Source organism: Mirounga leonina, unplaced genomic scaffold (assembly GCF_011800145.1).
Source record: "Mirounga leonina isolate KUSES-001 unplaced genomic scaffold, KU_Mleo_1.0 Mir_84, whole genome shotgun sequence".
NCBI lineage: Eukaryota > Metazoa > Chordata > Mammalia > Carnivora > Phocidae > Mirounga > Mirounga leonina.
This window is the reverse complement of record NW_023270827.1, coordinates 1,255,678-1,270,858: the sequence shown is the minus strand read 5'-3', so window position 1 is coordinate 1,270,858 and position 15,181 is coordinate 1,255,678. Positions and strand designations below refer to the sequence as shown.

The 15,181-nt window shown below is 39.1% G+C and overlaps 1 protein-coding gene across 1 annotated transcript; it reads left to right on the top strand.

Moving 5' to 3' along the window:
* The first annotated feature begins 1,159 nt into the window (after window positions 1-1,159).
* Window positions 1,160-1,321, top strand: LOC118002857 (60S ribosomal protein L39-like). The gene has a single exon (XM_034993459.1). The coding sequence runs from the start codon at window positions 1,166-1,168 to the stop codon at window positions 1,319-1,321; it is 156 nt and encodes a 51-aa protein (XP_034849350.1). The 5' UTR covers window positions 1,160-1,165.
* The last annotated feature ends 13,860 nt before the right edge of the window (window positions 1,322-15,181 follow it).

Genomic DNA, 15,181 nt, shown 5'->3' with positions numbered 1-15,181 from the left:
CAGATTAGTGGCTGCCTAGGGCTGAAAGTAGGAGGTTGAGGTGGAGTGATTGTTAATGGGTATGGGGCTTCTTTTGTGGGGCATGGGGGATAAGAATGTTCTAAAAGTAGACTGTGGGGGCGCCTGGGTGGCTCAGTTGGTTAAGCCACTGCCTTCGGCTCAGGTCATGATCCTGGAGTCCCGGGATCGAGTCCCGCATCGGGCTCCCTGCTCAGCGAGGAGCCTGCTTCTCCCTCTGACCCTCCCCCCTCTCATGTACTCTCTCTCATTCTCGCTCTCTCAAATAAATAAATAAATCTTTAAAAAAAAAAAAGATAAAATTAGACTGTGGTGATGGTTACATAACTGTGACTATACTAAAAAAAAACAATGAATTGTACACTTTAAATGGGTAAATTGTATGACATATGGATTATATCTCAATAAAGCTGTTTAAAAAAAAGGGTAACAGATCAAGACTGCCTGGGTTTGGATCCTCTCTATCACTTTCTTTGTCATTTTACCTTGGACAAGTTATTTAAGCTCTAGGCTACAGTTTCTAAACTAAATAGAGGAGTAATAGCATTACTAGCCTTGTTTGGAGGAATAATCTGTGAGATAATCTATGTGAAGTGCCCATAGTAAATTCTCAATAAATGTTAGCTATTATGATGATGATGATGATGATGGATAATCCAACAACCTTAGAGTTTGATACTATTCCCATTTTTCAGATGAGGACTCTGAGGCCCACAAAAGTTAATACTTTGCCCAAGGTCATGCACCTAATAAAGGAGCAGATATTCTGATGACACATGACTGTAAAAGCCAGGCTTTTCCACCATGTAATTTTGCCTGCTAGAGTAGATGTATCTTTTGTGGTATAATATGCATTTATACAAGACGCTTTAAGAATTATGTAATTAGGGCGCCTGGGTGGCTCAGTTGGTTAAGCAACTGCCTTCGGCTCAGGTCATGATCCTGGAGTCCTGGGATCAAGTCCCACATTGGGCTCCCTGCTCAGCTGGGGGTCTGCTTCTCCCTCTGATCCTCCCCCCTCTCATGCTCTCTGTCTCATTCTCTCAAATAAATAAATAAAATCTTTAAAAAAAAAAAAAAAGAATTATGTAACTAGCTTTCTCTTTTTCGCCGCCATCCTGCTCTGCGTGGCTGACTGCTTCTCGCCATGTCTTTTCACAAGACTTTCAGAATCAAGCGATTCCTGGCCAAGAAACAAAAGCAGAATCGTCCCATTCCCCAGTGGATTCGGATGAAAACTGGTAATAAAATCAGGTACAACTCCAAGAGGAGGCACTGGAGAAGAACAAAACTGGGTCTGTAAGGCGTCACACATCATGAGATGACACACTTAACTGGCACACGTATTTAATTAAGCTGTGTGAAGATCATGTGTTCTATCATTCTGTAAACATCCTTCCTACCTGGCCATAGACTTGTCTAATCATGGAAATGATTTTTCTCTGTGACTATGCCTCTGCACCAGTAGGTTGGTTCGGTAATAAATGTGAGACCTTCCGGCTCTACTGCTGTTGTGTTTCTGATTTGTGAAGGACTGAATCGCCCCACCTGTCAGATCATGCATAGCACTGTCAGAACTTTCTGCAGTGATAGAAATGTCCCTTGACAACCAAATATGTAAAGTGTGGCTAAGGGGCACCTGGGTGGCTCAGTGCCTTAGGCCCAGGTCATGATCTCAGGGTCCTGTGATCGGGCTCCCCACTAAGCAGGGTATCTGCTTGCCCCTCCCCTGGCTCGTGCTCTTTCTCAAATAAGTAAATAAAATCTTTAAAAAAAAAAAAAAAAGAATTATGTAACTGCATGTGAGAAATTAATATGCTAAAAAAAGTCTAATTTTGACATAGCTGTTTTTTTTTTTTTAAGATTTTATTTATTTATTTGATAGAGAGAGAGACAGCGAGAGAGGGAACACAAGCGGGCGAGTGGGAGAGGGAGAAGCAGGCTCCCCGCAGAGCAGGGAGCCAGATGTGGGACTCGATCCCAGGACCTTGGGATCATGACCTGAGCCGAAGGCAGTCGCTTAACCAACTGAGCCACCCAGGCGTCCCTTGACATAGCTTTTTATGCCAAAGTGATATTATTTAATATTCCCCAAACTGCTCTAGCTCAATCCTCTGACATAGTGATCAATAAGATGACAATTTGTCAGTGTGCAAAACAAGCAGACTTCCCCTCTATCCATGTGGTATATCTGAATGGCCCTGGGCTATTTTTACAGCAAGATTAATGGAATTAATCATGTATTTTCTAGGTCCAGCACAGAACACTTCCCACCTTGTGTTATGGCTATTTACATATATTTCTTCTCTTCTCTTCTCAGCCCAGTTCCTGTAGGGCAGTAAAGAATGCTAAACATAGAATGCATTCACTCAATTGTTTTTTGTTTTTTTTTTTTAGATTTCTTTTTATTTATTTGACAGAAACACAGCCAGAGAGGGAATACAAGCAGGGGGAGTGGGAGGAGAAGCAGGCTTCCCGCTGAGCAGGGAGCCGGATGTGGGGCTCAGGACCCTGGGATCAGGACCTCAGCCAGAGGCAGACGCTTAACAACTGAGCCACCCAGGCGCCCCCATTCAATTGTTTTTGAACAAGTGAGTGAATGAACAAAAAGATGAACAAATACATGCGAGCCACACACTTTAACAGTCATTGGCTCTAATACTGGCAATATACTTTCCTACAGATTGTGCACTTCATGCTAAGGGCCGGATGGAGAGTAAGATTTACAACTAAAGAGTTAAGGTACTCCTCATCCCAGAACTGGACAAAAAGTCCTAATAACTCTTATTAAGCTATAAATTGAACTACCACATATTTCCAAAAGTACTGACTGTTCCCATTTAATCACCTCCCTCTTTACTCCCCTCCCAAAACCATACACATGTACACAGCTGGGATTTTCCTGCTTCTTCCTTAAATTTGTTAAACAATGCCTGATTAACAATCTAATGTAGAATGTAATAGAGCTGTATTTAAGTAGTACACACTGTGAAAAGCCTTCCGGCTACCATAGGAAACCAGTCTAGCTGAGTATTTAAAAAGAAGTCTAGGGCGCCTGGGTGGCTCAGTTGGTTGAGCGACTGCCTTTGGCTCAGGTCATGATCCTGGGGTCCTGGGATCGAGTCCCGCATCAGGCTCCCTGCTCAGCAGGAAGCCTGCTTCTCCCTCTGACCCTCCTCCCTCTCATGCTCTCTCATTCTCTCTCTCTCTCAATAAATAAATAAAAATCCTTAAAAAAAATTATTTAAAAAAAAAAAAAAAAGAAGTCTAGCCTGCTACAGCCAACTAGACCTGAGTTCTACACCTTCCTGGATGGCAACTGCATATGTGTTACTCAGGGCTGTGTCTGGCACATACTAAGCATGTAGTAAACATCTTCTGTATGAATGAATGAAATTGTCTGCTTTTCTTTGGCTCCTAATCATCTTGCCCACATTTTGTATTAGAATTCCCATTTTCCCAGGTACAGATTTGAGTTCCACTGTGGGGACTAGGGGCAAGGCTTTAGATGAAAAAATAAGAGGGACAGTTGAAAATCCATCCAATTAGAGAAAGAGGAAAGTGAAGGGATTTATAAAAGACCAGAGCTTTTTTATGCAAAATATTATCTACGGGTTTGAGCTCTGTGCAGGTCAACTTAGTTCTCTTTCTTCTGTGGCCATGGTATGGTCCTAAACCTGTCATCTTCTGTTAATGTATGCCCTTAAAGAGGGAAGGGAATGCAAAGCAAGAAGGAAATCCAATACCAATTTTGAGGGGGGGAGAAGCCTCTCAAAACACAGGTTCTACTAAGTCAGTGATGTCATCTTTAAAGATGACATAACGTTTTAATGCACTCAAAGACCATGAAGATTATGAGCCTCCCTGATAATTCCCTGACTACAGGCAAAATAAATATCCAGAGATTAAATGAGGCAGGATATACTACTGTAAAATGTGGAAGCACAGGACCGCTTGGATCCTCCACAGTTCATATGAAAGTTCATTCTCTTGTTCAACAACCTTTTTATTTAAATGCTTTCTATATACCAGGAACTATTTTAGGGGCTGGAGATCCAAATTAGGGGCTAAAAAAATGTGAAGCATGAAGAATATCAGGACATATTCAGAGGAGAATGTTGCAAGAAATAATATGGGTAGAAACCTTCTCCGAACCCTGTAAGGCTCCACAGAGTACTGACTAGTCTTTTTCTTCCTTGACAGATAACTTTTTGAAAGAATAATGTAGGGGTGCCCTGGGTGGTTCAGGTGGTTAAGCATCTGCCTTCAGCTCAGGTCACAATCCTGGGGTCCTGGGATCCAGCCCCGTGTGTGTGTGGGGGGGTCCCTGCTCACCGAGGAGTCTGGTTCTCGCTCTCTGCCCTGCCCCCCCGCTTGTGCACATACTCTCTCAAATAAAATGTTTAAAAAAAAGAATAATCTATACCTATACTTCTGTACAGAATTAAGAATGAACATTTAGAAACTTTTATAGAAATTTGACATGGCCATGATCTCCAAGCCTGTCATCAGTGGACCTGTCTTGTTGAACAGAGTGTAGACCAGTTAGGTTGTCATCCAACTCTCAGGGTACCTTGCACCTGATGCAAGCAACATACTAGTCACGCACAGCAGGACTGCTGTCAGATTGGAAATTACAGATACTGTGCTTCACCACAGACATTCGAAAAGCACTGGTCTATACCACACTGTTTCCACTTCATCACTTGTTCAGTCTTCAAGCCATTTCAAACTGGCATCAGCCCTCCCCATTCTGCTGAAAATGCCACAGGAAATGTCACTGACCTTCTTACAGCCAAGTTTGGTGGATTCTTTTATGTCCTCATGGTATGTGACATCTCCAGCATTTGACACCCTTTGTTTCTGTAACGTTACGGAAGTTGTGTTCTCCCACCTTGCCGACAACTCCTTCTTTCTGTCCAGGCTTCTCTTCTGCCTACTCGTTGGCCTGTTTCTCTTCTCATGTTACACTCACACAGATTACTGCTGGGCAATCTTACTGATGTTCCATGGTTTCGACTACACACTGTTGACTTCTAGATCTCTATTTCCAGGGTTATAAACTTGATGGTACACTAATGTGCTCAGAATATTTACAAAAGAAATCAGTTTAAGTTAAAAAAGCAAGATAAACAGAGAATCCGCTTTCTTTTACAATTATTTTCAGAAATTATATATTATTTAGCCCCAGAAACCATTTTTAATCCAAATGAAATATAGGAAACTCTAATATACAAAACAAAATAAAAGCAGTTCCTCTGAAATGGATGTGAGCCCTATTCATTTAGTCCTTTACTTCTTGGGGCTCTCAGGTAATAGCTAAACCATGGGGTTTCTTTTCTTTCTTTTTTTTTTAAAGTAGGTTACATGCCCAACATGGGGCTTGAACTCACAACCCTGAGATCAAGAGTCATATGATCTACTGACTGAGCCAGGCAGGATTTTTTTAGGCTTTTTTAACTTGGGGTCTTTGGATGCCCAAGGGATCCCTGGAAAGAATTCAGGGGACCTATGAAAAATTACATCTTTTTTTAAAAAAAGATTTTATTTATTTGAGTAAAAGAGTGCGTGAGAGAGAGCAAGAGGGGAGGGGCAGAGGGAGAGTGAGAGGCAGATTCCCCACTGAGCAGGGAGCCAGCCCAGAGGGCTCAATCCCAACCCTGGGATCATGACCTGAGGCAAAGGCAGACACTTAACTGCTGAGCCACCCAGGTGCCCTGAAAAATTACATCTTTATTTTAACTAACCACTACTTGAAATCTATTACTTCCTTAAACTATGAATATAGACCAAAAAAAAGTTATGAATATAGACCATAAACCACAGTACTATCAGCAGTACTTACGGGCTCGTCACCAATAGAAATCACACATTCAGATCATATTATGTTATTGCAGATCTCAAAGTATCATTTACATTCATCACTACATATTATGGTAGTTATTATATTACCACTAGACACTTATATAATGTGTTAATAAAAAAGCATATATATTAAGGTATCACTTTTGATGGATATATTTTATATATATAAATACATATATATATGTAAATTTTAAAACATTCTAAGTAGGGATCCATGGTGCAAGAGGCTAAGAACGCCTGTAGAAACTCAGGGTTCTGTGACAATTACCCACATGGAACACATAACTCCCAAAGTTCTCTACTTTGGCCCTAGTCCTTCTCCAAAAGGCTGTAATGGAAGTGGTGATTAAAAAGGCCCTTTTTGTTCTTTATTTTATTTTTATTATTATTATTACTTACCTATTCATGAGAGTCAGAGAGACAGAGAGAGAGAGAGGCAGAGGGAGAAGCAGGCTCCCTGCCTAGCAGGGAGCCTGATACGGGACTCGATCCCAGGACCCTGGGATCATGACCTGAGCCGAAGGCAGATGCTTAACCATCTGAGCCACCCAGGCGCCCTGTTCTTTATTTTAAAGAGATATTCAGTGAAGAAAGAGGCTGTTGGAATCTCATTTCAAATAACTCTGTATTTGAGGGGAAAATGTCTTGATTTTTAAAAAAAACATTCTTCTCTAAATGCTATTTAAAGCATACTTCTATGAAATTTTTTCTCTTTCAATTCTTTCTTCCTGTATTCCCTCAATGCTTATTCAATTGCTTATCACTGAATACTTATTAGTTCACAGGTCTATTTTGTCTTGCCAACTGGATTATAAAAGTGCCCTTGAGAAGTTTATTTCTCAGGATGGTGAGAATAGTGTTCTACAAATAGACATTCAATAAATGTTTCCTGATGTGTATAAGGCCTTTCACAAAAGTGAACTTACTTACCATAAAAGCAATAATAAAAACCAATATGGTTAAGCAATGTTTATTACAAGGTGCTGAAAAAAGAGGAATCTTTGGTTCTGGATAGTATTTTGTGAAAGGAATTAAGATATGTTTATAAATAGCTTTTATTTACTAGTAAGAATTAAAAATCTTCCTTAATAAAAAGTGGTCTTTCAGATAATCTGAAAATTCCATTTTCTATCACCGGCAGAGTGGGACAGGCTTTCTCTAATGAGCAGATTATATGAATATTGCTAAATTCTTTTTGATCCAGGAATTCTGCCATGATTTTTAAAACTATAAGATAAATTCTACGTCAAAGATGTTATTTATATCTATAGTAGTTTTAACTTTTTCTTATCTATTGAAACCATTGTTTTATGAACATTACTGCCAATCAGGTTTGTAAATCTAAATTCAAGTAGCAGATGTATGACTTTTTAAATGGTTTATTTCAAAATGCTACTTTCATTAAAAAGGTGTTAATATTTTTTCTTTCCACATTTATAAATTTCCTATTAAGTCTCTTCTGAGCCAATCTGATGTTTAAATGATCTTAAGTGTCAATAATACTAAAAATATAGCTAACAATTTCCAAATAGTGGTTAATTTTCTTAACCATTAATTAACCTTTAATTTGGAAATCAATCAAGCCCTGTCACTTCTACATACCTCTTAAATACACTCATCCCAAGTGCATTTGCCACTGCCTTAATTCAGGCCTCCTAACTGCCTCCGATTTCCTCACCCTCCCATACATTCATTCTCAACATGGTCATAAAACGATCAGACTTGGGTTTCAGAAAGATCATGACACTCCTCTGCTTAAAACCCTGCACTGGCTCCTTATCAGGCACAGGTTTCATGTTCGTTAGCACGGTATCTATGGCCCTCAGTGATATGGCTCACACTCACCTCTCCTGCACTTCTCTCATCACAGGGCTTCAGGCTAAACTAAGAAGCTGTGAGGAACTACTTGCAGGGCCTCTGCAAGGTTTTTCCTTTCCCCAGAGCAATCCTCTCACACTGAGTTCTGGTCAACTCTATCACACTTCACAACCCAGCTCACACATTACTTCTATAAGGCCTTCTTGAACCCCATCCAACTTCAATGTTAATCATCCCTCTTCTATGCCTTGTAACATATCATCATACTTACCACACGGCATTGTAATTGTTTAAATGCTTGCCTCTCCTGTATCACCATAGACTTTTTTTTTTTTTTAAAGATTTTATTTATTTATTTGACAGAGAGGGAGACAGTGAGAGAGGGAACACAAGCAGGGGGAGTGGGAGAGGGAGAAGCAGGCTTCCCGCCGAGCAGGGAGCCCGATGTGGGCCTCCATCCCAGGACCCTGGGATCATGACCTGAGCCGAAGGCAGACGCTTAACGACTGAGCCACCCAGCTGCCCCCACCATAGACTTTCTGAGACCGTGAAAGGCGCTTCATGTTTGTTGAATTGAACTAAATTTGATCTAATGATCTGAGTAATTGGGAAACAGAGATGGGATGTTTCCAGAATGATTCATAGTGGCCAGGATGATCATGTTTCTCCACGGCAAACATAAATCTTATGTTTCTTTAATCACAAGGATTACCAGACCCTCTTGGAATAGCACACAGAACACAAATGCTTAAATACAGATAGCTTCTGGCTTAGTGCAAAATATATACATTATGTTTTATCTTAAATCTTTTAGCAGAATACAGAGTAGAGTAAAGGATGGCTTATTTACAGTGTGTACTAGGAACCAGTATTTATTCACCCTTATCATACACATACCATGAGAAAAGTAGGGTCCTGATATATTGGAAACTACATGAAAGTTATGTAATAAGGGGTGCCTATAATCAAGCCTCAATGAAACCAAACTAAATGGCATAAAAAACACAGGGAAATTCTGTGGCTCTAAATGTTTATGCACCAAGTCAGACAGCAAGCATTCAGGCAGGTGGGATGCGCACTTTTCTAGATCCAAATCTGCTCCTCTGTGACTACGGACCCAACAAAGCTCTCCTTCCGGGGTAAAAAATACTAAGGAATTTACACAAACAATATTGAAAGATTGTCTTCCCTTTTACCAGCACACACCAATGACTTAAAAAACTAGTTTTAGCTACGGATATCTCCGTATTAGTCATAATAGCCTAACAAATAATTTGTCTGCAACATTTAAAATTCGTTCGATTTAACTTTGCTCTTTCCTGTATTTTGCAGATTCTACACTAAACACGTTATTTTTGAAATAAAAATATAATCATTTAAAAAGGTTATGCAGAAAAGTATCAACCATGTTAGCCTAGCCCATTTTTTAGGGTTTTTCAATGAGACTGTCATTAGAGTTTCTGTTTTACCTAAGGCTCATTTTTTAGAATTCTATTCATTATTTTACATATTGCCAAGAGAAAATCTGAATGAAATAAAATATCCAGCTCAGAGAAGAAAACTTTTTTGTTGCAGTGGCAATGACACTGAATGACACTTCAACTAATCCCAAAACTTTTTTCTATAGCCAGGACACAAGATTATCTATCTAATTCAATCACCTGGTATTTCTTAAAAATTGCTATTCAGTGATAACTATAAGACATTTTTCTTTAGCAGATAGATAAAAACAAAGCCAAAATTAGGAGGTAAAAACTGTTAAATCAACCTCATACCAAATTTAATTCTAATGCAGCAATTATTCAAAATGTACACATGACTCAATATGCAATAGTATTAAAAACTGTAAATCAACAATTTTACTTTTAAAAATCAACTAAGGCCTGAAAAACCCAGATACATTCTAAAACCTAAATATATTGCAAATTAGGAAAATGACTAACACCAAGTTTTGTTAGTTTCCCATCCCCCTCATGTAAACGGCTTTTTGAAATAGAAACTATAAAGAAACTATGCATCTCTTCATAACACAATTATCAATAAGCAGTAACGAGTAAAGGGATTGTCACTTTCTTTCTAGTTCTTTGATCCATAGATTTTTTATTATTTTTAAAAAAGATTTATTTATTTTAGAGAGAGAGCACACAGGGGAGGGGCAGAGGGAGAGAATCTCAAGCAGACTCTCCACCGAGCACGGAGCCCAACACCAGGCGATCTAACAACCCTGAGATCATGACCTGAGCTGAAATCAAGAGTCAGACGCTTAACCAATTGAGCCACGGGTGCCCCATAGATTTTTTTTTTTTTAAGATTTTATTTTATTTTATTTTTTTTTAAAGATTTTATTTATTTATTTGAGACAGAGAGAATGAGAGACAGAGAGCATGAGAGGGAGAAGCAGACTCCCCGCCGCGCAGGGAGCCCGATGCGGGACTCGATCCCGGGACTCCACGATCATGACCTGAGCCGAAGGCAGTCGCTTAACCAACTGAGCCACCCAGGCGCCCTAAGATTTTATTTTTAAGTAATTTCTACATCAGTGTGGGGCTTGAACCTACAACCCCAAGATCAAGAGTTACACACTCCAACTGAGTCAGCCAGGCATCCCTGATCCATAGCTTTATTTTATACACAAAAGGTTTACACACTAATTTGCACATAAAATTCTTTTACACTTATTTCATGAAGTCTACAACTCTTTCATATCTTATTCCTTGTACAGTATAGCAAAGTCTTATGATCTCTAGAACAAAGTACTCTACTGCCATTTTTACCTTTGATAAAACTAATTATGCCAATTTGGGAACTGACTGTTTTATCTGGTGATTTAGTTTGCTGCTAATAAAAAAAGGTCCCATCAGCTCACAGAAACACATAGAAACTATGGGCAATATGCCCAGGAATTTTGTGATTCACTCAGTAACTATCAACTTCCCAAAGGAAATATTTGAAATTCCACTATTAAGAATATATAAAATGAGGAAAAAGTACTACAAGAAGATAGTAACATTAACTTAAGTGCTTTTTCATGTTAGAAAATTATACATTTGAGGGGCACCTGGGTGGCTCAGTTGTTGGGCATCTGCCTTCGGCTCAGGTCATGATCCCAGGGTCCTGGGATGGAGCCCCACACTGGGCTCCCTGCTCAGCAGGGAACCTGCTTCTCCCTCTCCCACTCCCCCTGCTTGTATTCCCTCTCTCGCTGTCTCTCTCTCTGTCAAATAAATAAATAAAATCTTTAAACAAAAAAATAAAAAAATAAAAATTATACATTTGAACAAAAATCTGTTCCAAATTTTCATGTTATCTGTTCTAAACTTTCATGTTATGCCGAATAAACTACTAAACCACTGTGTATGCATAATCAAATTAGCTGTCAGAAATCAAGAGTAAATGGAAGTATTTATAAGATCTAGATGAAGAGTAATCAAAGCTACTTCCAAGTGAACACATCTAGGGAACATTTAAGAAAAACCTAATAAGCTAGGGCGCCTGGGTGGCTCAGTTGGTTGAGCGACTGCCTTCGGCTCAGGTCGTGATCCTGGAGTCCCGGGATCGAGTCCTGCATCGGGCTCCCTGCTCGGCGGGGAGTCTGCTTCTCCCTCTGACCCTCCTCTCTCTCATGTTCCCTGTCTCTCATTCTCTCTGTCTCAAATAAAGAAATAAAATCTTAAAAACAAAACAAAACAAAAAACCTAATAAGCTAAAAAAAAAATGAGCCTATTCACTTTCTTATACACAATTCAAACAAACTGGCTTTCCAAGTCCACAGGAGATGAAAAGCATTAAGAGAAGCTGGTATAAGTAAAGGATAGTGTTAATAGCAAAATGCAGTATCTTAGAGTTTACAAGTTTTAAAGTCAAAAGGAAAGCTAAAGGGGCACCTAGGTGGTTTAGTCGGTTAGGTGGTTTAGACCGTTAAGGGTCTGACTCTTGATTTCGGCTCAAGTCATGATCTCAGGGTTGTGAGATCAAGCCCCGCGTTGGGCTCCGCACTTGGTGTGGAGCCTGCTTATTGTCTCTCTCTCTCTCTCCCTCTGCCCCTCCTCTGCTTCTCTCACTATCCTTAATTAAAAAAAAAAAAAAGAAAAGAAAAGAAAAAAGAAAAATAATTACCAAAAAAAAAATGCACAAAAAAATCCAAAGTTGGGCGCCTGGGTGGCTCAGTCGGTTAAGCGACTGCCTTCGGCTCAGGTCATGATCCCAGGGTCCTGGGATCAAGTCCCACATCAGGCTCCCTGCTCTACGGGGAGCCTGCTTCTCCCTCTCCCACTCCCCCTGCTTGTGTTCCCTCTCTCGTTGTGTCTCTGTTAAATAAATAAATAAAATCTTTAAAAAAAAATCCAAAGTTGACTGTTCTGAGGCTAATTAAAGTAACCATATACTTCAAGAGAAGCTTAGTCAGCATACTACTACCTTATAAAATTGAAATTGGGGGCGCCTGGGTGGCTCACTCGTTAAGTGTCTGCCTTTGGCTCAGGTCATGATCCCAGGGTCCTGGGATTGAGCCCCACATTGGGCTCCCTGCTCCACAGGAAGCCTGCTTCTCCTTCTCCCACTCCCCCTGCTTGTGTTCCTGCTCTCACTCTCTGTCAAATAAATAAAATCTTAAAAAAAAAAAAATTGAAATTAATGACCTTGAGTCTTTCATACAGTTTCCTCTATTTAAGTATTACATTTTGACATCAGCCTAATTTTTTTTTTTTTTAAAGATTTTATTTATTTGAGAGAGAGAGCACATGAGAGGGGGAAGGGTCAGAGGGAGAAGCAGACTCCCTGCTGAGCAGGGAGCCCAATGTGGGACTCGATCCTGGGACTCCAGGATCATGACCTGAGCTGAAGGCAGTCGCTTAACCAACTGAGCCACCCAGGAGCCCTACATCAGCCTACTTTTTGATAGTATGACCACATCTGGTTTGCTGGGGACTGTTCCAACTTAAGCCTATTGTCCTGGCATAATTATTAAAACTCTCCCTTTTAGGGGCGCCTGGGTGGCTCAGTCGTTAAGCATCTGCCTTCGGCTCAGGTCATGATCCCAGTGTCCTGGAATCGAGCCCCGCATCGGGCTCCCTGCTCCGCAGGAAGCCTGCTTCTCCCTCTCCCACTCCCCCTGCTTGTGCTCCCTCTCTCACTGTGTCTCTCTCTCTGTCAAATAAATAAATAAAATCTTAAAAAACAAAACAAAACAAAACAAAAAAACCTCTCCCTTTTACTCTCAAGAAACGTCCTGGTTTGGGCTGCAAATTTTAGGATCATCCTACAAAGTACTTTTTATGTGCCAGTAACTACTCAAGGTGCTTTCATTTTCCTCAAATCTTATGAGACAGAGTATAATTATTATCTCCTTTTATACATGAACTAAGGCTCTGAGAGGTCGATTTTCCTAAGATCACTCAATTAATAAGTGTTAAAGACCAATATGTGAACAACCCAAGCAGTCTGATACCAAAGTTCTAGTACTTAACCACTATGATACACCATACTATCTCTCCTTAGAAAGATGGGTAGAGGAGCATGGGGAAGGAGATATCCAAGTTTTTTGGAAAAAGAATAAGAGGTATCAGCCTTGGGGTATCTGGCTGGCTCAGTCAGTAGAGCATCTGACTCTTGAACTCAGGGTAGTGAGTTTGAGCCCCATGTTGGATCTGTAGAGATTACTTAAAAATAAAATCTTAAAAAAAAATTTTTTTTTCTTTTAAAACAAGAGGTATCAGCTTTCTGGAAAATGTGTTTATCCAATCCTTACGGTTTCCACAATTACACAAACTGACAATACTGAAACATCTAAGAAAATCTTTGAAGTGTAAAATTATTTCAGACTTTTATGACCATGGGCTTCCTTAGGAGACAAAAATTCCAAGACTATTTTTCAAATATTCTTGAGACACTATTTTGAAAACATACTAATTATGTCCTGTTGAAGAAAATCAGATTATTCCATTTTTTAAAAAAAGAAAATTAGTAACTCACTGTATGTTACATAAATGCAGAGTGAAAAGTATACTGGACAGGAATCAGCTTTGCTACTCCATAGCTGAGCTGTCCCTTAACCTCTCCAGACTTCAGTTTCTTCATGTGTAGCAGAGGAATATGGTTAGCTGGTTAAGAGGACCTAAGGGGATTAGATGAGTTTCAGGTGTCTTAACAAATACAAAGGACTATATAAATTTAGGATATTAATAATAAACAGTCATAGGTTTTCAACAACCTGGATCATGACTCATGACAAGTACTCCATACCAATATTTCTCTAGCTTTATTTCCTTTTATTTTTTACTTCAAAATTATTTGGGGGGAAAAGACTAGTTAATGGATTGGTCATACGTGAAAAAGAAAACTACACTAAAAAGATTAAGAGCAGTCACGAACATCAACTCAGAGGCTACACTTTACTATATTCTGAAAAACCAATGCCACATACCAGCTAATTTGTCCTTAAACTGAGATTAAGTGGAATAATTACAAAAATGAAGAGGTTCAAAGACTTGTAACAAATCTTATTTTTAACATGGTTCTTTATCTATTTAACTACACGTAGAATGGTTTAACCAAATTACGTTTACATAGCATTTTCCTGTTTTCCAAAAATAATTTCCATAGTTGATCCTCTACAATGAGGTATGATGAATATTATTCTTATATTAAAAAAAAAAAAAGAAACGAAACTGAGGCTCAGAAAGAATAATTTGCCCAATTGCTTTATGACAAGAAATTGGAGTGAAGGGATGACTCCCAATTCTACATGGAAAAAAGCAATTTGGATGTTCTAGAGCAAAAGAGAAGCCTCAGACATCTTTATTGGCTGACATGAGACATGGAACATGTATAAATTCAAGCTGTCTGAAAAAGCAATGTTCATTGGAGCCTGCCTGCACATCTCTAATAGTTTTAATATTCATAGAAAACTTAATATTCATGTTTGTTTGGATCTCAAACTATTATTAACTGTACAAGCAAAAATAGGACCTTTAAAGAGCAGAACCAGATTATTTTTTCAGAGTGGTAAACCTAATGAAGGGTGTTCCCAACCCTTCTATGACTGACCATTGCTGAGATTATTCCTTAATAAGGAAACACTTAAAATAATTTTCTCCCAAAACTCATTTGCTAGACTTCATAAACTAGCTGCTACAGAGGATCTATATCAGGAAACTCAAACATATGAGGCTTTTCTTTCAATCTACTAAAAAGGGACATTAAATACACAATGCTGGCCACATTATTTTAGATAATGATTGAAAACAACAGCTGATGATAGCCAGTTTGGGACAAATGCCTACTGTTCCCATTTGTCTGAAAATGTTAAAATTAATCGCTATAAATTACAAATTTTCAAAGAATACTGTTATCTGCAAATGACAAAGTATACCAACTAAAATCCTAAAAAAGACTAAAGATAATGGTGCCTCTTTGATCTGCAACATTAGTTTTTAAAATTTTAATGTTCTGAAATATAAGTAAACACATCTCAACAGCTTTA